Genomic DNA, 23,096 nt, shown 5'->3' with positions numbered 1-23,096 from the left:
AACAGATGGCGGCACTGGAGCCTCCATTAAAAATTTCTGAATTCCAGCACAGTATGTGTACAAGTACTTTCCATTCTAGTGGATTCAACTCCCTTGATACTCAAGATTTAGAAAAGTCAAGAATAATATATTGGTAAATGTAACGCTGTTAAGTGAACCTAGCGCCAGAGTGTCGCTATGGTAAACAAATATAGTGAATTTTAAAGAATGAATTTATTCTATTGTGGTTTGTGCGCTATGGACGAAATAGATTTAATTAAATTCAATAAGTTTAAATGAAATGCAAGAAAAATACGTATAATTTAATATTCCTTAGAGGAAGTCATGTGGTGTACACAGCAGATTTTTTAGATTAAGTGATGGATTTAAGTTTTGTCTTTCCAATTTTCTGTATGCTTCTAACATCTCTAGACTAGGAGGGCCTGGAAATATACTTGCTGATTTCTAGTATACGTCAAGTTATCTTTCCTCTTTTATTACTTTAGGTTACAGATTTGAGTTTTAGAAATTTGAGACATAGTAATTTCAGATTAATAATTTGTATGAAAATAGTTTTTATAATAGAACTTACATACAGATAACTAAACAATTATTAAATTAGACTGCAATTCACAGTTTTTCATTGCACTAAATTAATGAAAGAAATGTTCCATTCAGCATTTAATTATCAATATAACATACTGAAAATATTAAAAAACTCACAAAAACACACTTATTGTAAGCAGATATATCTGACTAAAATATTGTAGAATGTAGATTTCATCTCACTGTTTAATGAATGTAAAGGAATTGTTTTAATATCTTTTCAGATTACTGCGTTCTTTGTTAGGAAATAATAGATTCTATTACAGATTGAAATTTAAAAATGCATTTATTTATAGTAAAAATGGAATTTTAATAGGTATTGTTGAATTAAATGCTTCTAAGAATTAAATGGAGTCATAGCAAGCAATTTTTGGTGTGGTGAAATGATAAAGAAGTAGACCTTTTTTTTAAAAAAAATAAAATTATTAAAGTAATAATAAAAGCTTATAAACAACTTAATATATTCACTCAGTATTAATACACTCATTTATTATAAAACTTGCATGTAATACATACTGGGAACACACCTGTTTACAGCGAAGTCGTGTACATAAAATGTTGTTCATCGTTTATTTGAAAATATAATAATTTATATAGAGAAAGGAACAAAATAACAAGTAATAATACTGTAATATAACACTGATAGAATACACATATATTTACATAAGTCGTGTATAAAATAAGATCTAAGGCAGAAAATAGTTCATTTAAATTTTAGCATAGAAGAAACAAATGGTGTATAACAAAGCAAAGAACAACAGTAAAGTGCACATTTGAAAGGGAAGCACTTGAGCAAAAAAGTATACGAATTTATACAGAATAAATTAATTTATAGAGATAGAAAAATTAATATAAGAATTCGTATCCACGACTGAAAATTTTATTCTTGGTTAGGTAATAATAATAATATACCGACTGCATTTAAAAATTCCTATTATTTGAGTTCAGTTTAATTTCTTCATCATAGAACTTTCCAAACATTTTCCTTGCAGAATATTTAGAATAAATTATTACTCATTTTGATGAATATCAATCACTTACATTTTTTTTGCAAAGAAATGCATTTTTGAAAGTAACTCATGCAAAATCAGCTAATAATTTTTATGTGGACAGTTGAAAAAAATTAAAATTATGCTTAAGTTTCTGGATATGCATTACATTTTTAGAAGTTTTACTCAAGTATAAACATTACATAATAACTATATGTAGCACAAAAGAAAAGAGATTCTGTGTACTTAATGAATGATATTTTATAAAAACTAACTCATAATTAAGAATTAATTTAAGTTATTTAACATTATTACTTACTTCATTAAATAGCTGGATTGAAAACAGTACGGCATTCTTTGTGGAATAAAGGCCGAACATTTAGAGCTCAAATACATACATGTAAAGGCATTATATTGGATCGTATCATAAGCGTGAGTTTGAAATGATGAGCCACTGTACATTATTTCGTAATTCTACGGGCAAATATTATTGAATATAATGTTTGACTTTTTATACATGTTCTTTCTTTATATGACGGCAACTTTCTTCTCAAGTGTCGTCTGCCGGGGATGAGCAAATGAGCAAAGGAGGTACAACCATCAAATAAAGTTGACAGTCACTCAATTGGTCCTCCAATAGGAATTATTCTTTCAGGTACATCACATGGGTTTTGGGTGGGATCCGTTGGGAGCTATCTGAAAAGATAGAGCAAATGTCAATTTACAATTCTGGGAATTATTTATTTATTTTTTAATATTTTTCCTACTTGCAAATACAAAGTAGATAATTAAATACGTTACAGAGTTTTAAAGTGTTATGTTTGAAAACTCTAAGTAAACTTTGTATTTTGTTTTCCAAAAATACCCAGATATTCAGAGAAAAATGCAACGGTTTCCTTTTCTTTTTTAAAAAAATGACTAATTCGCTCCAGTAGCACAGTTTCAAATTAAACGTTTATTGGTTCACAGATAAAATTTAAAATTTTCAATCGAAAGCTTTCTTAAAATAAAGCGCAGTATGTTATGGGTGAGAAGGCTCTGGGAAAATATAGTATTTAATGTAGTCCTTAAAGATTTAAAATTCCGCTTGATAAAGCTGCGTTTTAATTAGTTAAGAAACAAAATATTTCAGGCATTTATGTGTGAACTCGTGGAGATAAGCCTAATAAACAGTTTCTTCGAAAGCAGAGATACTACCAATAAATTTAAAGACTGCTGTGGTTCTACCTAAAAACAACCATTAATCGAAACAAGCAACTTTCGCTTTATTCACTAAAGCATTATCAAAAATCCCGAGTTCAAAGCAAGCAACGGACATCGAAAAAGGACTTGAAGCAACATATTCGTTCTAAAAATTTCCCGAGAATACACATAAAGGGTTTCCTGTAGTATTTACATGATGGAGCAGTTACTAAGAAGAAAATGTAGCCTAACATTACGAAATATATTTAAATAATCTGTCCCACATCCCCTATAATTTACGCTAAATTAAAAATTTTTGTTTAATTTTGCTCTAACTGTGGGTCACGATCCCCTAGGCGGTCGCGGGAGCTGCAGCAGGAGGTCGCCAAAAAGTTTAGCAGTTTTAATATTTCTTTCACTTTTTATAATAATGTTACAGGTACCAAATATTTTTACACAATGTATCTGAAAATAGGTAAACATAAGAAAATACAGACAAAGAAAAAACGAAAACGTTTCGACGCATTCTTTTTATAATCTAAACTTTCATTTTACTTGCTTTGCACCTGATGCTGTCATTTCGTCTGTTACTTATTTAAAATTTTCACATTGTTCTATGTCTTAAAATTAGAAATTAAATTTAATGACCAAAACTGCAATAGTATATTACAGTATAAGCAAAAAAATTGACAGTTTCACTCATGCGTGTGTCAGATTTGCTCAATACTTATGGGGTCCCACCAAATTTTTGTAAATATTATGGGGTCCTGGGTGTCACGAAAAAATCTCAGTGATAAAAAGTTTAAGAAACCCTGCTTTAACACATGATGTTAAGATTATATAATTACGTATATTTGTTGTAGAAAATCTTTCTGCCTAACTCATATACATAATCCATCTTGTACACAGGTACCCATTACTTCTTGTTAAAGCATTTTGAAAAAAATCAGAAGATATTTTTCCCTAATTCCCAATTCTAAATAAATCTTTTTTTTTTTTTTTTTTTTTTTTTTTCTATTTTAGGTCATTTTATATTTGGCCAAATTCCAAAATAGGTATTTTCAGAAAGTAGTGCATTGGATCACTAAACACAGATTTCTGTTTATATTTTTGTAAAACAGTGTTACATTATATGTAACATAATCCAGTTTCCTCATAATACAGTTGTCCTACTGCTCCAGTTTCACATGTTTACACATTTCAACGCATATCACCATAAACATGTTTATAGCTCTTCATCCCATCCACAGTTCATAAGGTAATCAATTTCAATTGTAAACTTTCATGGACAATGAAATTTCGAAAAAAAAAAAAAAAAAAAAAAAAAAAAAATGCTACAACCGCAAAACTATGTAAATAGCTAGAGTACGAGCTCATATGCTATTGATACAAGTTTGATATGATTTTGCACGATCGTACATGATGAACCGCTAGCCTTGTAAATACTTCTGTATTGTTGACGTCTGCGAATGCGAAAGGCATTGACCGACGCAACAAGAGTATGATGTTAGAAGAATTCTAGATACATGCCAGACACATCGATTTGTTCACCTCATAAACTTAGATAGAGAACCTAGCATCGGGCTGAAAACTGCAATGTTCTAATAGCACCCTATGTTCATTCTACCATGCGAATCGCAAGTCATCATTTGATGGTGCATCCGAGAAGCAGTGGCACGTAACGGTTTCCATATACTGTGGAGTGATTTCGGATAGACCAGGCATACAACGGACAAGAAGCAGAAAGGATAGAAGAAATGTGAACCAAGCATGTACGGAACCTATGATGACCAAATCCATTATATAAATACAAGCACAAATACTAGTTCCTGTGTGCATATGAGCCATTTCCAGCCATCTCACTGCATGGAAACTGTAAGTCCACAGCTCGTTAAGTATGCTGGTTTTAACAAGCGAACCCCGGCGGCTCCATCTGCAATGGTGTCAACTCAAAGCAACATTGAATGCCACATCGGTGTTTAACGATGAATGCTACTTCGTATCGAGGATAGATGATTATAGTATCTTGTAGACACTGATACAAACGCAATTTTGCTAATGAGACATACTTTTCCCATCACAGGTCTTGAGAGTCACAACCTAAGATAATCGAACCTCTCTGGAAAGAATATTGACGGAACAGCGGTATATGGCTTCGCATGCTGTCTTTCCTGGCCTGGATTCCAGATACGGTATTCTAGCAGAATAATGCCTGCCCACACAAGATTCAAATGGATAAAACTCTTTACGCCATGTCCATACACTTCCATGGTATGCCTACTCCTCGGAAATGTTCCCTATAGTTTATTATATGAGAAACTTATAAACGCCAGCTGATGCCTTGATGCAGTGTTATAGGAATCTGGAATACTCCGTCCAACAAATGCTGGTCCGTCTGTCATAGAACATAAGGCGATTCTCTATTTCCTGACGGAGCGAATAACAGCACAAGACTACTCCACGTTACTGAAATTTATTTAACTACTGAAATTTGTAATTGTCCTACTGCTTTGTAACTGTTTCTGCAATCATGTGTATTATTCACCTTTTTCACTTAGTCAATAAAATTTTCATTCAATCTGATGTTTCCTTTTTGTGTGCTGCTATTTCATTGCCCATGAGTGTACTTTGGAAATGGACATTTTTAAGAGCAAATGAAATGAAACACACAAGTACAGTGTTGAGGCGGCTGTAATTAAATGAGCATGTTGTTTAATGTAGCTCTAGAAAAGGCCATAAGAGACTCTGGAATAAACACAAGTGAAACCATCTTACACGGAACCATTCAACTGCTGGCTTTTGGCGATGATATATATATATCATATAACACTGGGCGATCAAAAGTGAGCTGTGGTCGAGGCATTTGTCTCCCTTGAAAATGTAACAAGAAAGATGGGCCTAATCATTAATGAAAACAAAACTAAATTTAAGATTGCATCTAATAAAACTGTTGATTTATCCCCTTGAAGATAAACAGTTATACATCTGAAACCGTAAAACAATTTAAATATTTGGGCACACTGATCACAAGTTGCAACGATATGAAAATTGAAATAAAACATAGAATATTTATGGCTAATAGATGTTACCACGGCCTTAAAAAACAACTTAAATCCAAACTAATCAATATAAAAACTAAATTTATATAAAACTTTAATAAGGCCTGTTGCTCTTTCCAGAAGTGAAGTAATAGAGCAGAAAAAGACCTGATCCTAAGAAAGATCTTTGTACCGGTACAACAAAATGGCATGTGGAGGATTCTCTATAATCATGAACTATATGGAAAATATAAGAAATACGGTGAAACTGATATTGTGAGAATTGTAAAGGCATCTCGTATCAGATGCCTGGCCATGTTTTTAGATATGATGATTTATTTCCAACAAAAAAGATAAAATTTTCGAGAATTGAGGGAATAACACGAAAAGGAAGACCACCCACTAGATGGATAGATGATGTCCAGGAAGATTTTAGATTAAATTGGAGTTAACCGATGGAGGGCTATTGCGCCGAATGGGTTTCAGGTGGAGGGAACTTGGAGAGGTAGCCTTGACCTGTTACAGGCTGTGGAGCTTATGAAGAAGAAGTAATTAAATGAGTGCAACAGAAAAAGTGAAGATTTTAAAATTAAATGGCTTTAAATTTACAGTCTGTGAATAATTTTTCTCTAACATTTTTATAAAATTCAGATTTTTGATATTAGAAAGACCTTTTCCAACTATTATATTATATTATGCCATGCTAGTATAAACTTATGAAAGTCGAAGTAATATTACTGTGCATTAATATTTGTCTGTTGAGTAATATTCCATTATTCTATCGTACACTTACGTAATGCTACGACGCACAACCTGGGTTCAAACAGCCTTAGTACGCGTTTTCAGAGTTTTTTCCGTGTGTAGCGAAAGCGCGAAACAGTAGTCCTGACAAAATCCTCCTACTTAACCTACCATACCATTTAAAAGTGATAAACGCATTTATTAATAATTTAAGTATTATCATATTTTCGTAGTTAGAAACATTCTTAGTGGAATCTGAAAAAATTTTGGAGTATTACGTTACCTTACACTATGGTTATCAACAAGTTTAAAGGCACAATATTCTCTGATTAAAATTTTTTTAATAATATAAATTTACTACGTTGTCATACCTCAGTTGCCATAGCTTCGATGATCATCTTTAATTTTATTTTATTTTAGTAATCTATCTGATTGATTTTTTAAATGCATTTAATTTAAAGACAATCCAATTTGAATTTTACGAACATTTGCAGGATTATTATTTTTCTAGAGCTATAAATACTGATTCTAATGACATACATTATACAGTTAATACAGAATATCTTGATTTTTTAATAATATAACTAATCGATATATTTTATCGTATATTTAATTTATTATATATTCAAATGCTGATTTCTAAGAATCTTTTCAAAATTCCTCATTTTCTTTCTCAGAATTTCAGAATTTCTTTCTGTAACTAACGAAACATGTTTTTACGTCGTATGTTATCCATTTCATTATAGAATCAATGATTTGTTTTAGAAAGAAAATGTTGCTAAAATTACCTCATTGCTCAAAAATTGTTGAAAAACTGTTAAAAACATAAAATTTCGTGAAACGAAATTCAGCTATGAAGAACAAAAGCTTTCTGATCATTCTTGTTTTACTAGCACAACCTGAAGAAAGTTTAGGAATTTCTCCAAGCTACTGACAAGAATCTGAATCTAAGACGATGATGAAGATGTGTGAATCCAAGACATAAATTACGGAAAATAGTTTTAGGATTGTTTTTGGTATAATAAGGATTTTTGAGCCAGAAGGTTTTTTAGTTTTTGAAAAAATCAAATTGATGATTGGATTTCACCTACAGTACTCAGTATATTCCCATAGAATACTTTTACTCTCATTTATAATGCAAACTAGCGGAAGTACCCGATGCCAGTTAAGTTAGATTGAGAGTAATGCATATAACAACAGAGAAAAGCACTGTAATCCTTCTTTAATAACGGTGCAAAAAATACGATTCATAGGCATACATTTTCAGTCTGATGCGATATGGAACCGCATAAAAAATTTCGATAGAAGAATAAACTAATTATCTCTCATTATAATGACATTTTTATTAAAGCATTTTTATCTAAAAAGCGTGAGACTGTTACCACTCGGAAAAATGAGTGCAACAATTAGTGCTTTCAGAGTTTCTAATTAATATCTTGGCTGATGAATGTCGTAAGAAGATGGGAATAGTCAAAATGGCTTCCCACGAATTTTTGAATCGGGAATAATGTATTTAATGTTTGGCAATGCTATTTTTATTTCATTGTAAAACTTAGACACTTTTGTAAACTTTTGAAACATTGTAAACTTAGAAACTAAAATCGTAGAGTTTGTTTTTACAAACTCTACGATTTGAAAGCGAGCAGTGGCAACACTTTACGAAGTAAAGCACACTTTTATCTCCAGCGTGCGAGACTATAAATTAGCGTTTTCAGCGTTTTTAATTAATATCTCTAATCTTAGTTTTTTTTATCTTTGAAAAACGTAGACGTCAACCTTTCCTTGAATCCAGAAAAGAATTGTAGAAAGTTTGGTGACGATAGCTGCAGTACTGACTGAGTTAATCGCGAACAAACAAACACCCAGATCTTTTTCTTTATATACTTAAATAGGTAAGGAATAACATTGCAGGATTTGACCAAACGTGTTAATAGTCTTGTCAGCATTCATAAAAGTTAGAAAATATTTTCAGAAATGGGAGAAGTTTTAGTATAAATGCACTCGATAACAAATGTATATTTTGAAGAAGACTAAAGCTTGGAATTCCTATAATAAAATTTAATTTTTCAAATAGTTAAGGAAAATTATCAATCTTCCTCTACCAATAAAATTAGGATGTTTTTTTATTCTTTGAGATATTTAGTTGAAAAGTTATAAAATCACAGTTCTTCTGCGTATATTAATAAAATGTGACATATGATCACATTTTATTAATATACGCAGATCAGTTGAAGATCAATTAAAAGAAATAAGATGGAGATCAATTAAAAATGCTCATGTTTTTAGTACTTTAATAGTTTCCTTAATCGTTTCAAAAATAAGCAGCACTTTTTAAAAATTCTTTATATCGCAATTATCAAAAGGAGAAATTGTTTAGAAACCCAGCGAGATGTCTGAATTACCGATGTAGGTATCTGGTTATTGCTTTAATAGAGTCTTTAATTCGAATACAAAAGCACCATTTTAGGAATTGACAGCACAGCAAGACTTTTCTAGAAAAACAGAAGTTTATCTCAAGGACGATTTTCGAGTGAAAACAATCTGCTTCATAAAGGTAGAGTAAAGATTTGATTGACTTGATAGTTTGCATTTAAAACAAGATTTTTCATATTAAAGTATTACTCAAAAAATATCAAAAGAGATATTTTACGAGTCGTGAAAGAACATCTGCATTAAAATTTTGAGGAGCAATTTAATTAAATGAATCATACTTAGTTCCATTATCGCATCATCGATTTATATGACTTTTAGCTATAGTTTCAGAATAAGAAAGCACAGAAATCTATATTGTCTCTTCAAAGATAACGATTTGGGCATACGGAGCCAGTGTATGTTCCAGATATTTTGTCAATAGTACCTCCGGATATTTTCTATAATTTGCATTTCTCGCATTTTACACTAAAATACTATTCTAGTTATGCTATGTTACTGATTGATGTTAGAGTTCTTGTTAAGTAATCTTCCCTGACGCAACCTTTATATCCGGACGCAAAAAGTTTTCGCAATAGCGTAATGAAGTTGAAAGTTAATATACAAAATTTTCCCTACACTGATGTAATTTTTCGGTTGCATTATTAAAAAAGATAATGCTTCTGGTATGTTACAGGAACATCTAATAACATAGTAAATGATTAGCTCATCTCTTCGCAATATCTGGCTTTATAAGGTTAGAGAAAATGAAAATTAAAAAAAAACATTCTGCGGAAATGTTTGATACAATAAATTGATTCCAGAGATCTCAAGTGAATAGGGACTACTGCTGCTATGTTTTAGAAGCATCTAATAGCATATTTAACGATTAACACATCTCTTCGCAATACCTGGCTTCATCAGATTCGAGAAAGTGAAAATTTAAAAAAAAAATTCTGCGAAAATATTTGATGCATAGTAAAATGATTCGGGAGATCTTAAATGAATAGGGAAATGTATAAATGAAAAAAAAATCTGAAAGTTTTCAGATTTTAAATTAAGTCCAAAGAGGCTTTTTTTTAACGTTTTGTGTGTTACCTTTATTTATTAAATATCATGTTTTAGTGCTCAGACCGTAAAATTCAGCTCAACAACAATATCGCAAAATAATTTTAAAACGAGCAGATCTCAGAATTTCCAACACAGAGTCTGGAGCGATGGAGATAATTTTTTTTTTTTCTTTTCTTTCAATGTTGCCATTGCTCGCTTTGAAATCGTTTAGTCTTTTAATAAAAAATTTGATGAAGTGTTACAAAATATGAAAGCTCTACATATAATAAAGGAAAGAGTCTGTGTGTATGTGTCTTTCGTTCGCGCTGCGCGTAAGCTAATAGGCCCACCGGCTACGAAATTTGGTACATAGGTGCATCTAGACAAGAGCCAGTACACCTCGAAGCGATTTTTTCGAAATTCAAATTCGAATTTTTTTTTTATTTTATGTCTTGTGACGAAATCGCGTCATTTTGAGACATAATGGGCTATAGGAAAGCGAGATTTTACTCTACACACTCCATTTTCACATCGTCATGAAACGTAAGCACTTAGCTATTTTACGAACTTAAAATAAATTTCGTGTTTCAATAAATCGATTAAATACGAGTTTATTTAACAAAGGGAGCCTAACACCTTTTGAACGGGATTTTTTCTAAAAAAGTTTATTTTTAAAAATGTACAGTTTATTTTTCTTTGATTTTTGGACACGTTAAACTTTCATCCTTGCGACTGCTTTTACAAAAAGAATACTGGAAAAATGATAATATTTTGTATTTTAAAAACATTTTCTTAAATAAAGCTTCCGAGTACACATCTCACATCTCACATCTTTAAAAATACGATTTTGGCAACAATTTTCCTGTCTTATTGTTGTTGATAGATTTTTGATGGAATCACATCATTTTGAATAGTTTCATTCTTTTAGAAATATGGGTTTGGCAACAATTTTTCGTCGTATTTCTTATGTCACTGTTTTTAAGAGATTGGTATATTTCATTGTCATATATATATATAATATATTTTATTGATTTTTCTTTTTGATAAAGTTGTTCTGTAGAGTAAAATTCTGAGCGGAATTTTATGTTTTTTGAGTTGCTTTCATGTTATTTTTTGCTTATTTCACTGTTTGTAAGATATTGAAAAGTTTTGCATGATCTTTGTTTCTTCAATGGAAAATTGGTTAATTTTTTATTAGGATAATTAATATTTGTATTAAGGGATATAGCTTATTTCATTGTAATTTTTTCTCTTGAAAATATAAGATAAAGTATCATTAATTATACTTTGCTTTTCAGAATTTTTTTTTTTTTGTATTCTTTTATGTTATTTATCGCTCATTTCACTGTTTTTAAGATATTGAAAAGTTTTGAGTGATTTGTTTAGGAAACAAAATTCTTAACCTCCTTTATACCATTTTAGTTCTTAAGATTTTGCAAAGGGAAGTTGGTTAATTTATTTATTAGGATAATTAATATTTGTATTAAGGGATATTGCTTATTTCATTGTAATTTTGTTAGACGTAATAACTTTTTTTTTTATGAAGTTTTTCTGCAGAGTAAAATTCTACGCAGGTTTTAAATTTAACGTTTGGTGTTCTCTTCAGCCATTTTTCCGGTACATTTAAAAGCCAGACGAAGACTGGCAGCGAAGCTGCTAGTTGATAATAAAACAAATTTCAAATTAAAATTAGGGCTTCCACATGCCCATATTCTATGGAAGATAGCGTTTATCAAATTTTGATAGCTCTAGGTACCGTTGTTTTATCACAATGCGAGAAACATACATGCGTTCATGAAGATTCTCCATTATTTAATTTCATTAAATACAATACAGGGCGATAATATTCTTGGCAACAATTTGAACAGTGATTCGCCGTTTATAGTTTTTAACGCAAAATGCAAAAACGAAATTAATAGTTCTTCAGGGCAAATTGCCCCTTTGGACTAAAAAAAAATCTGAAAAAGTTTATCATACACGCTCACAAAAGGAATTTAATATATTACCGTTACAAGATATCGTAGATTTTAAGCACGGGATTTCTCAGCCTCTGCAATTTTCTATAACTCACTCGACTTTGATCTTTCCATTTCGAGCAATAAACTTCAGATTTTCAATAAGAGAATAATACGCAATAAGGATAAATTTCCAGCAATCGAAGGATGCAACTTCAGTTAGTTGTTGTCGCACTGTTTATTACCTCGTATAAGGATTGAGGATACCCTTTACTTAAATTGAATAGCAAAGAAGTTTTAATTTTCTCTCTCCTATACTTTTTTTAAGACATATTTGCAGCCCTAATTCCTAGAACAAGATTTGAAAATGCAAGGGTAGAAAATTTATTTTTAGAAATGATAGCTAGCTGATTGATTTCTGGTGCAAAGCATAAGTATTAAGTACACAGGAGTTGGAATTTATAACAAAACGGTCTTTTCTTTTGAATAATTACAAGCTTGCAGTCTGTCATGCTTCATTATTTTTCCATAGCTCATAAAGTTTGGGTTATGTGTTTAAGGGCAAAAAACTTAATATCCATTATCTTACTAATAAAGTTACCGTATTGACTTAAAAGTTATTAGTATTTTTCTAAAGAATGCTTTTCGGAAAACTAGCCGCCGCTTATATATGCAGCTTGTTATTTAAAAACGCATATCAAGATAATTAATTCTTAGACTTTAACCTTTGTTATTAAAAATATGTGTATCTAATTTTATGGTTTTCCTCAACATATCATATATAGACTATTTTTCTATCTTTAACGTAGACACCTTCAACATATTTTATTCAAATATATATATGTCGTCTATATATATTTTTCTTATCCTCCGACCGACCGACCTATTTAAAGCATTTTTATGACTTTACGTAATAAATTAGAAGTATACGATGCTTTAATATTTGTATTAAGGGATATAGCTTATTTCATTGTAATTTTTTCTCTTGAAAATATAAGATAAAGTATCATTAATTATACTTTGCTTTTCAGAATTTTTTTTTGTATTCTTTTATGTTATTTATCGCTCATTTCACTGTTTTAGTTTTCACTGTTTAAGTCATTTATTAACAATTTATGCGCTCTATTATAATGACGAATATTTTAAAAATGTCAAATATGTAACTTTCTATTGAGGTAAAAATTCAAACAGATTCTGCAGTTTAAACAATATTCTTAAAGACAGCATCGAGCTTGTGTATCTCATGAAATCTTCTCTGATGCAGCTGAATCATTTTTCTGTTCATTTCTGGATAATTCCTTATATAGCTTAATTGCTTCACTTTTAAGACAATATATTGCTACAGTCTTGTTCATTACACGACTTACGAGTTGCGATTTGGATTTATTATATAACCAGGTATTTATCATATTGGTTTTTTAATATTAGATGAAAACGAAAATACTTTTCCATAAGCTACCAAGAACGTGACGGTGACGTACTGGTAGCTCACGATAGACCATGTTCTAGATACTACTGAACATAGCCTGAACAGACAAAGCTTTATTACATTTATTTCAAGAATAAAGAAATAATACGATAATAATTTAGAAGATGAACAAGGATCTGATTTGGAATTTTAACTTATCATATTTTTGGTGGGGCTGTCTACCCTTGAGGAAGATTAGGAGTACATGTAAACTATGAGCCAGTAGAAGAGTTGTCTTCTACAGCACTCCTTACCGGAAATGGTCTCTTCTTCACGTTATGCATATGGAAAATCCTGAGTGACGAGTCTCCGCTTAAGAAGTTACTTTGCTTTGCGTGGAAATATGCAAATTTTTCCAAAGCAAGGATTTTAAAGATATTACTGGTTTAAGCTCAGGCAAATGAAAAGATTATTTTCTTAGTTCATTACTAAGAGTTTTAATCAAAATCATACTATTCGTCTGGTGAAGAGAATTTGTTTCTTTCTGTCCTTTTTTTAAAAAACTACTAAATTGGAGTATTCAAAAAATGTTACATTGCCAAATAGTTCTTTTCTCCCCCACCTCAATAAGTATCTAAACTAACTATTTCCGAAATATTACTCTGCACTAACCGTTTATTGCGTTTGATATTAAAAAGGTAAAACATGCGAATGGAAAATAAATAATGCTTTATTATAGCATAAAAGTAAAGATTATTTTGTGCATGTAGTAGTTTAATTTATGAAAATGATGATGTTATTACATTTATTTAAACATAGTAAATAAATAGTAGATACATTCTTGTCAACGTTTATTATCTAAAATGTGTAAGGAAGACGCTTTAACAATCATGAATCGAAATTCATTAAAATAATTTATCAATAATTGCAACTATCAGTATAAGTTAGTGGTGCAAAAATAGAGGAAAGAATTAAGAGATAAAGAATGAAAAGGTAGACAGAGACAGAGAAAAACTCCCATCTCTCCTCCTCATCTGGTACGCGGGGCTGAGATTAGGAGGATAATGGGGAAGAGACATTCCTCCGCGGGTCACAAAAGGTGAAGGAGAATTGGGCTAAACATCATTTTGGGACTTTTCGTCCAATAAATACGTAACCAAAATTTTTTTACGTAACCAAATTTCCACCTTCAATTCTCTAGTATTGTTTTTAGCATTCTCTGTATTTTAATTTAGTGCTGCTTTAATTGTTTTACCTTATTCCACTGGTACGCTGGAAAAATCGCGATCTTTGTTTCTACCATCCTTTGAAACAGCACATTACTCCTTCATTCAGCGCCTAAATTTAACTAATGTTCGCCTAAGCTGTGTTTTAGTTCTACTTATGAAATTGTAATTCTGGCCCCAGCCTCAATAAGGCCGGGATTTTATTTTATTATTTAACTATTCATAAATAATTTTTTATTTAATTTTAATTTTAATTGTCTAATATTTCGATTTATAATTATTTTATTATTTTAAGTATTTAATATTTTAATCATTAATTATTGTATTTATGTAATATTTTAGTTACAATTTTATTATTTTAATTATTAATTATTTTACTGTTGTAATAGTTATTTTATTTTTACTTTATTATTTTTTTTCTTTCTTTCCCGATGGTCATCCCCATATAGTCCTCTGGCACTTCTAATCTTAGAAATTAAGCCATGCGAATGTGAGTCAGTTATATTTCTAATGGTGTAAGAAAGGAAAAATTGAAAGCCTTTACTTGGCAGAAATAGAACTTCATTAAGTCTATTATCCAAAGAAGTATACAGGTAAACAACAATACTATGCTCATTGGACAATCATTTGAGGCGTGCTGCTAAAGTGAGTGAAACAATACATAAAAAATGTGAACGTAAACACTTCACGAAGATAGATAATAAAGCATTTAAGTGAAGTGGCTAAGGGAATAAAACTCGGTGTCGATCTCTAATATTCGTAGTTTGATCTCGGTGTCGAACGGCAGGGATGAAGAAAATTTTCTGCAAGCTTAACACAATAGTTAAACAATTTCTTTTAGAAGTCTGTTCGCGAAGGTATCCTTTCCTTCAGACAGATAGCCTTCACTTGCTTTCCCTTAATGAATAAACCAATCATTTACCTAAGAATTTCTGAACTTCGAAAAATTGCTAAATGGAAAATATCAAATCATAGAGCTTTATACTATAATATGAGATGATAATCTTTTCAAGAAATAAATAAAAAATTATGCCGGCCATTGATCCTCTAGTCACTAGACGAAAGAGAAGAGCGGCAATCGTTGTAGCAGATTTAACGTTACTCAGAGTGCACCACGAGGAGGCCTGCTTCTTTAAACTCCACTCGCTTTCAAACATTCCGAACTTTTCCGAATTCGAACCAGGCCTATCCGTACAGTCCGCTAACCACGATACGGGCTGGGCGGCAGGAAACAAATTGCTGAGTTCCCCTGCCTTAATCTGTTTTTCAAGGTATTTCTCCCGCCTTCTTAGCATGACTTCGTAGTGTAGTGGTAGCATGTTCGGCGCTATTCGAGAGGCCCGTGGCTCGAGTCCCGGCGAAGGCGTTGCTCATTTTTCATCTCTCCCGCTTCGAAATAACCTAATGTCTCTACAACTTAATTAAAGCTAATCAGTGCTTTAAAATACTTTTAATCTGGTTTCAGTTTCAATTTGAATAAAGTTTTGTTTTGATGCTTCAATTTAAATGAGTTTGCATACATATATATGCAATATCATGACTTGGAGTATGCTGCAACAGATTGACGATGGTTCTCTGCTTCATATCGTGGAAAGACTTCACTGCGTAGTTAGAAAGATCACACTCGAAACAAAGACTTGTAGACAGACGTGGCCCAACTGAATATAACTTTTATTGGTGGATACGAACTGATAATCAGAAACATCTCTTTCATCACACATGACCATGGGTGTAATATGCAGCCCTCAGTTTTATATAGAGAATTTCACATTTTAGATAAGAGCATAGTTAGCAGCACGACAAAGCCAATAGAGCTAATTAGCATGTTGACTACAGGAGAGCTGAAGCTAAAAGTGCGCAGTTATCCAATATGGAGGCTCTCCAAGAGGAGGTTTTGGTTTAGGTTAGAAAGGTTTCAGTTCACGAAATTGTCAGTACAGGTTCCCAATCAGCTACGTCATTAGCATTAGACAAGTCACAAGCTGGATTGATCTAGAAATCACGCAGTCCTGAAAAGCTATTATTACAATTTTTAGAATAGAGAGGAGGAATTATGGAGATACCACTAGTTTAAATTATAATTTTAATTTACATTATTTTTTTATCTTACATATTATATATATATATTCAAAATAAAGTAATTAAAGGTAAATTAAAAAGTCTAAAACTTACGCGAAAGCTGCAAAGTAATAAACCAATGATTCATAATAATTTATAATAAGAAATCTTTCCATATACCATCTCCAAGAAACACAAATAAAATTTAAAACCATAAAAGAAAATTTTTTTAGAATGTAAAGAGCATTTTAAATAGTAATTTCAACTCTTGTTTCTAAATCTGCAAAGAAGTCTTTAATCGCAAAAATCCAAAACCAAATTTAAATTTTAAATATTGAATAAGCAAAACTACTATGAATTATATATATATATATATACACACACATTTGAATTTTAATGATTAATAGGAAATTTTTTTTCATTTATTAACAAAAAATAATAATAATAATAATAATAATAATAATTTTAAACAAATTTTAAATAACATGCAACTAATAGAAAAAGCCAAACTAAATTATAAAGATTCAAATAGCTTAAAACAATGAAAACATAAAACTGAAATAGCTGCATTTGAGGTTTTTAACTTAATAATTATTTAAATGCAAATAAGATCTCATGTAACTGTCTAACATTTTATTTAGTAATGATATTGATTATATGAAACTTGTATGATTTACCTGAACGTGTGACGCTGTAATCTAGAATTTGAAAAATCAGTAGTTTTTTAAATCAAAGTTATTTATTTTTACCACTGAAAATTGGGTGAAATATTAAATTTTATCAAAGTCTCAGTGGTAGTTCGTAGAAAGGAGCGAAAAATTACCTTAAAGGTATCACCTGAATCTTCTTCACCCTTTTATGTCTATAATCTTGAGCCCTACATTTTTGGATACGTTGTGTAGAAACATGCAGATTATTTTGCTTTTAATGTTTATTGTTATATTAAAAAATATTATGTTTATATTAAAAAAGGGTTTATTTAAAAAAAAAAGCTTTTATTTAAAACTCATAAAATAACTGATGAACTGAACGGAGAAAAATAATTTATTATGTAGATTAATAATATCAATAGATTAAAAAATTATCTTTACAGAATTCATCTTCAGTTTTATACAAAGAATAACAAAAGTGGAGGGCGTCCTTAATAATTTATAGGGATAATTAATTATACGTTGACAAAGCAATTAAATTAATAGGTTATTTATTTAAGTGCCCACATTAAATTTAGTAAATATTACATTTAGGTTAAATTTGTACCACATTACATTTAGGTTAAATTTGTACCACATTACATTTAGATGCAAAATTTGAACTCGATAACTTATCAGGAAGTAGGTTATCGATGACAAACATTTTAAAATGCGACAAACAGCATGAGAGAACTATACAAAAGCTTAAAAAATTTAAATCTACACTGCACAAAAAATAACAGAAAATATCGTAAGCAGAACTCGAATTGAGCAATTCTTTCTAAATGGAAATATCAGTTCACAAAATCTCAAAATCACTTACAGAGGAAATTCTCAAAATAACTCAAGAGTACACTCTAACATGCAGTTTTCTTGGAACCACTATATGTAACAGTTGATAAACACATAATTCGCGTAGCTCTCATAGGGCAAATTATCTGCCGGAGGCTAGAAGAGGCTAAGAGAACTTAGCCGACATTTACAGATACGTTTTCATATGGAAAGCAACAGAGGAAAAGCTAAAAACGAACGTAGTGTGATCTGTCGATGCAAATGGCAATTAAACGTAAATAAGCTAAGCTATCAGACTTTTGAAAGCACTTGGAAAAGCTATATTGTAAATTTAACGCCATGAAGTAAAGAAAAAAAATTCAGTTAAGAAATACAGTTTACGAATTGAAGAAGCTATATGGATAATGTTTGCAGTCTAAAATTAGAAATAATCTCCTGATTATTATTAGCTATAAAAATTTGTTTATTTCTTCCTTTCGAACACGCGATTCATGTTCCTTGAAGAAATTTGAATGCTGTTTCAGTTTGGCGGTTATATGTGAAACCACATTCACGTGATATACTTAATAAACATAAGAAATAAAATCAGGTCTGATCTTTAAGAATCGAACAACAAATTATACTGACAGGTGAAAAAATAATTTGAAAGATGAATTAGAGAATCCGAGCAGTTTTACAGTTGATAAAAAAATTAAACAGATGTTGAATAAATATAACAAATTTTACTTAAACATCCTCGCACAATTTTCCGTAAATGCAAGCGTTGCAAACTAAACTTGCTGTAGGTTAAACATGTTGCTGGCAAAATGTCTTGTCAGCTGAATATCTGTGTTTGCTAAAGGTCCCTTTGGCTAAATGTTCATGTCAGCTAAATAGACATGTCGGCTAAATACCCTGTCGACTAAGTGTATTTTCGACTAAATGGTTGTCAGCTGCCCCTCTGAGCACTTTTATATAGTGTAGTACGGGCTTACGAAAAGATCAGTCGTAAGGCTTCAAAAATGTGTTTGCCCGAATCTTCTCAAAAGATGCCAAGTTGGCGAGAAATTGTCAAATGTCATCAACTTAACGACAATAATTTTCTTAAAGGCCAGTCAGGAGCGTATTCGTCCATAATCTCGCAGTCTACCTAAGTTATTTTTAAAATTTAAACGTTGTTGGGCTCCGAATAAAAAGATTTATAATTCCATATAATAAATAAAAACTTATTTACAAAATGTGTGGCTACAAATTTAATTGCATGCAAAATAAACCCTAAAATTATTCCTCTAAAAACCACGAATAAATAAATAACTAAGTAAAACAACACAAAATATTACAATAATGAAAACAACAACAACAACAACAAAGTAATTAAATTAATCTAAATATTAACTGAAATTTTCAACGATATGTATCTACTGATATAACAAAGAAATCTAAATGGAAACATTGCATTGTCATCAACACATAGTGAATTCACACAAAATTTAAATTTACTAGCTTATGAGTAAGTAGGTTAAAATTCGATGATGTTATGTCAGCCATAGTGAAACACCATGATAACTAAATAAAAGCAACTAAATAAAAGCTTATAAAAACAGAATGAATTTAAATTCTGACTTTTCACATTTTGCCTTTTAGTACTTAACGTTTACTCAAATAAATCCAATGCATTTAAAATTTTCGCTTTCACTTTCATTGCAACAGTTCATACACAGCAGTGACGAAAAGGTTTGTCAAAATTATGCAAACTTCGTACACACCTTTTCATTTCAAAATATCGGAATAAATATATAGAAAAAAATATGCTGTCACGTTAAAAATATTACTTCTACGATTTGCAAATTGAACTATTGAAGCTAGCGAACAAAAATAGATCATATTTTATAAAATCTTCGGTAGCTCAGATGTAACTTTTTACTGGTTTAGATTAAAATCGTTTTAATCATAAAAAGAACCATTTTGTAATAAATTTAATATAAATACTAAAGATATTATAGCAACTAGAATCGGTGTAAGTTGCATAAATCAATAGGACTAGTTTCCAAGGATAAACAAAACGTTCTTCTTAGGTGGCCGAAGGCCACTAGTTGCGGGTTCCTGGGCCAGTGCCTTATCTAATGTATAATGGATTAAAGTTCTTTCATAACACGGATAGCATTACTTGCGTGCATATTAAATGAAGGAGTTGAAATGATAACAATAGTTGACGATAAGCAATAAATAATATGTGGACGTTCTTCTTTAGCTACAGGAGTGAAAATGACGGAGGAAGAGCATGTGCTCACGCGATACCGATTGAAAAAAAATCGAGAATATTCCACCTAAGAAAAAGAGAAACATCAATCAACATCATTTTCTCTCTTTCACAGAGGAGAGAGAGGGAAAGAGAAAGAAGTGTTCATTTTTAGAAAGAACTGAAAGGGTTACAAGAGAAGACGCCAGACTCCTCAGATGTGACTCCTCAGATAAGTCTCCTCAGATAAGTCTATTAATTGAATCAAAGGAAGCGATGGCTTTCCTTGTGTCAAACACCCAACAGATTCGAGATTTAATAAAAATATAACATATTCGATCAATTAAATATATTGGAGAGATTATAATACAGAATTTTATCTGAAAAGCAATAAAGGAAGATATGTTGTGGTTGGGTATACGACTTTAAGCACGAAACTATTCCTTTGGCAGGTTGTATGGATGCAGCAGCTTATAAAAGCAATATTTCTCCAAGTTTGTTTAATTAATGGATATTTATTCATTTAAAAAACCGAAAAGGACCGAGAACACACAACTGACTCAAGACTGAGATAGTCATAGAATTAGAACAAGAAGTGGCCTAGTTAATCGCCGGATTTTAGTACGATTCACCACATGTGAGAATTACATACTAGAGCAGTGGTTCTTAACCGGGGGTTCCCGCACCCCTGGGGGTGCGGGAATATATTTTTGGGGGTGCGGGAGAAGCCCCTACCTAATCATAAAAATTATTAAATATCATTTATTAAATTTCTTATAATAAAATATTTGAAATCTGCAATAGTGTCACCAATATTGAAGCTCATAAAAAAATTGGTAGCACCTAGCTCACTTATCGGCAAAAGACACAGGAAAGAGCCGGTGCCGATGGACGTACACACTACGCTACGAAAAGGCATGAAACTCTCGCGAACAGGCAGCTAGGTGACGGAGAAAAGAAAAAATATTTTGTGGGAATGCAAGCGGAGAACGTTATCCTAGCTTGCGCATGCGCTGAGTTCAATATGTGCTACTCCAATGGAATCTACGGATTCACAGATTTGTATCTGCATCTACTGCGCCTGTGTTAGGTTGAGTCAAGTTGAGGCAACTATTGTGTCTGCGACATGTGTATTGTGTATTCTGACTTGTCCAGAAACCTCTTGAGACTAATACATTCTTAATTGCCCGTTCTTAATTGCCGAATAGGATTCAGTAATATTACAAATGTAAGAACATTATATATATTATATTACATTATTTCTAAATAATTAAATCGATTATAGTGCACTCCACTATGTCAAAGAAAAAAAAAAAAACTCACAAAGGAACGATAAGTATGCCGGTAATGGATTTACCTGCACAACCGAAAACGATGGCACGCAACGAACGCAATGAATCTTGTGTTCCAAGATATTTTCAAACAGCAATCTCAAACCATCAAAGTTATTAGAGCATTTAAACAATCTGCATGGTGGCGAAAAAGGGCATAGCATGAACAGCTTGAACTTAAAGAAGGCTCGGTTTGATACCAGTGGAGATATCCTAAAATTGTGCGCATATCAAGTGGCATATTTATGTGGGGGAGAAAAAAAAGAAAGAAAGAAAAAAAAAAAAAAAAAAAAAGAAACCTCACACGATCGCTGAAGAGTTGATTAAACCTTCTGCTTTAATTATTGCTAAAACAGTTTTAGATTCGGAAGCACATAAAAAAATCCAACAGATTCCATTATCGAATGATATTATACGATCGCGAATACAAGATCTCAGTGAAGATATTTTAATGCAAGTAATTGAAGACATAAAAATCAGTCCACTAAAAAAAGCATGCAACTGGATGAGTCAACTGATGTTGATAATTGTAGCTAACTTTTGGTATTTGTCAGGTATGGGAAGGAAAAAGAGGTGATAGAAGAATTTCTATTTTGTGAGCCCCTGGAGGTGAATACGAGAGGAATTGATGTTTTCAATCGCATCAAAGATTTTTTTATTAAATATCAATTATCAATGAATGTGATTGGCTCAATATGCACTGATGGAGCACCAGCAATGTTAGGCAAAAATTGAGGATTTTTTCCACACATGAAAAGAGAATTACCGGAAGTTATAATAACGCATTGCATGTTGCATCGTCATGCACTTGCGTCGAAAGCATTGCCAGAAAGTTTAAAACATCTAACTACAGCAGTAAATGTAGTAAAATACATCCGAAGGCGAGCGCTTAATCATCGCATTTTTCGTACATTTGCGAAGAAATCGGATGCTGATCATACCGTGCTCCTATATCACACCAAAATACGATGGTTATCTAACGGTCGCATGCTTAACAGAGTTTTTGAATTGCGTGAGGAAATTATTCAATTACTGACTAATCAAAACTGTTATTTAGTAAACGATTTTGAGAGTAATGATGCAATGCTGAGGCTGGCCTACATAGCAGACATATTTAGCCATTTAAATGAATTGAATATATCAATGCAAGGATTTTGTATAAATATAATAATATCTAGTGAAAAATTATCTTCATTTATCGCAAAATTAGAAATTTGGTACGTCGAGTAGAAAAGAGGAATTTTACAAACTTTCCCTTGCTTGATTCTGTTATTGCGAAAAATGAAAACAATACAATTATACCAGACATTGTAATACATTTGAGACGACCGAGCGAATCATTAAATGGATATTTTTCTACCGGAAATATTACCAAAACTCAGAGATGGATACTGGATCCATTTCTATTTGACTTAAATTTGATGG

General features: G+C 31.3%; 1 protein-coding gene across 2 annotated transcripts in view; it reads right to left on the bottom strand.

Annotated features, from left to right (window-relative positions):
- Positions 1-1,053: 1,053 nt before the first annotated feature.
- The window catches only part of LOC118192441 (aldehyde dehydrogenase, dimeric NADP-preferring-like), a 150,528-nt gene continuing 128,485 nt past the window's right edge, over positions 1,054-23,096 (bottom strand). For both annotated transcript variants that reach the window (XM_085818520.1, XM_035363407.2), the window contains exon 13: positions 1,054-2,270. In XM_085818520.1, coding sequence (XP_085674646.1) covers positions 2,235-2,270 — 36 coding nt within the window. In that variant the 3' untranslated portion in view covers positions 1,054-2,234. The remainder of the gene's footprint in view (positions 2,271-23,096) is intronic.

Source organism: Stegodyphus dumicola, chromosome 6 (assembly GCF_044657685.1).
Source record: "Stegodyphus dumicola isolate Sdum_Otavi_A_Nest chromosome 6, ASM4465768v1".
In the NCBI taxonomy this organism is placed as follows: Eukaryota; Metazoa; Arthropoda; class Arachnida; order Araneae; family Eresidae; genus Stegodyphus; species Stegodyphus dumicola.
Note: the sequence above shows the minus strand (reverse complement) of the source record. Positions and strands in the feature narration are given on the sequence as shown.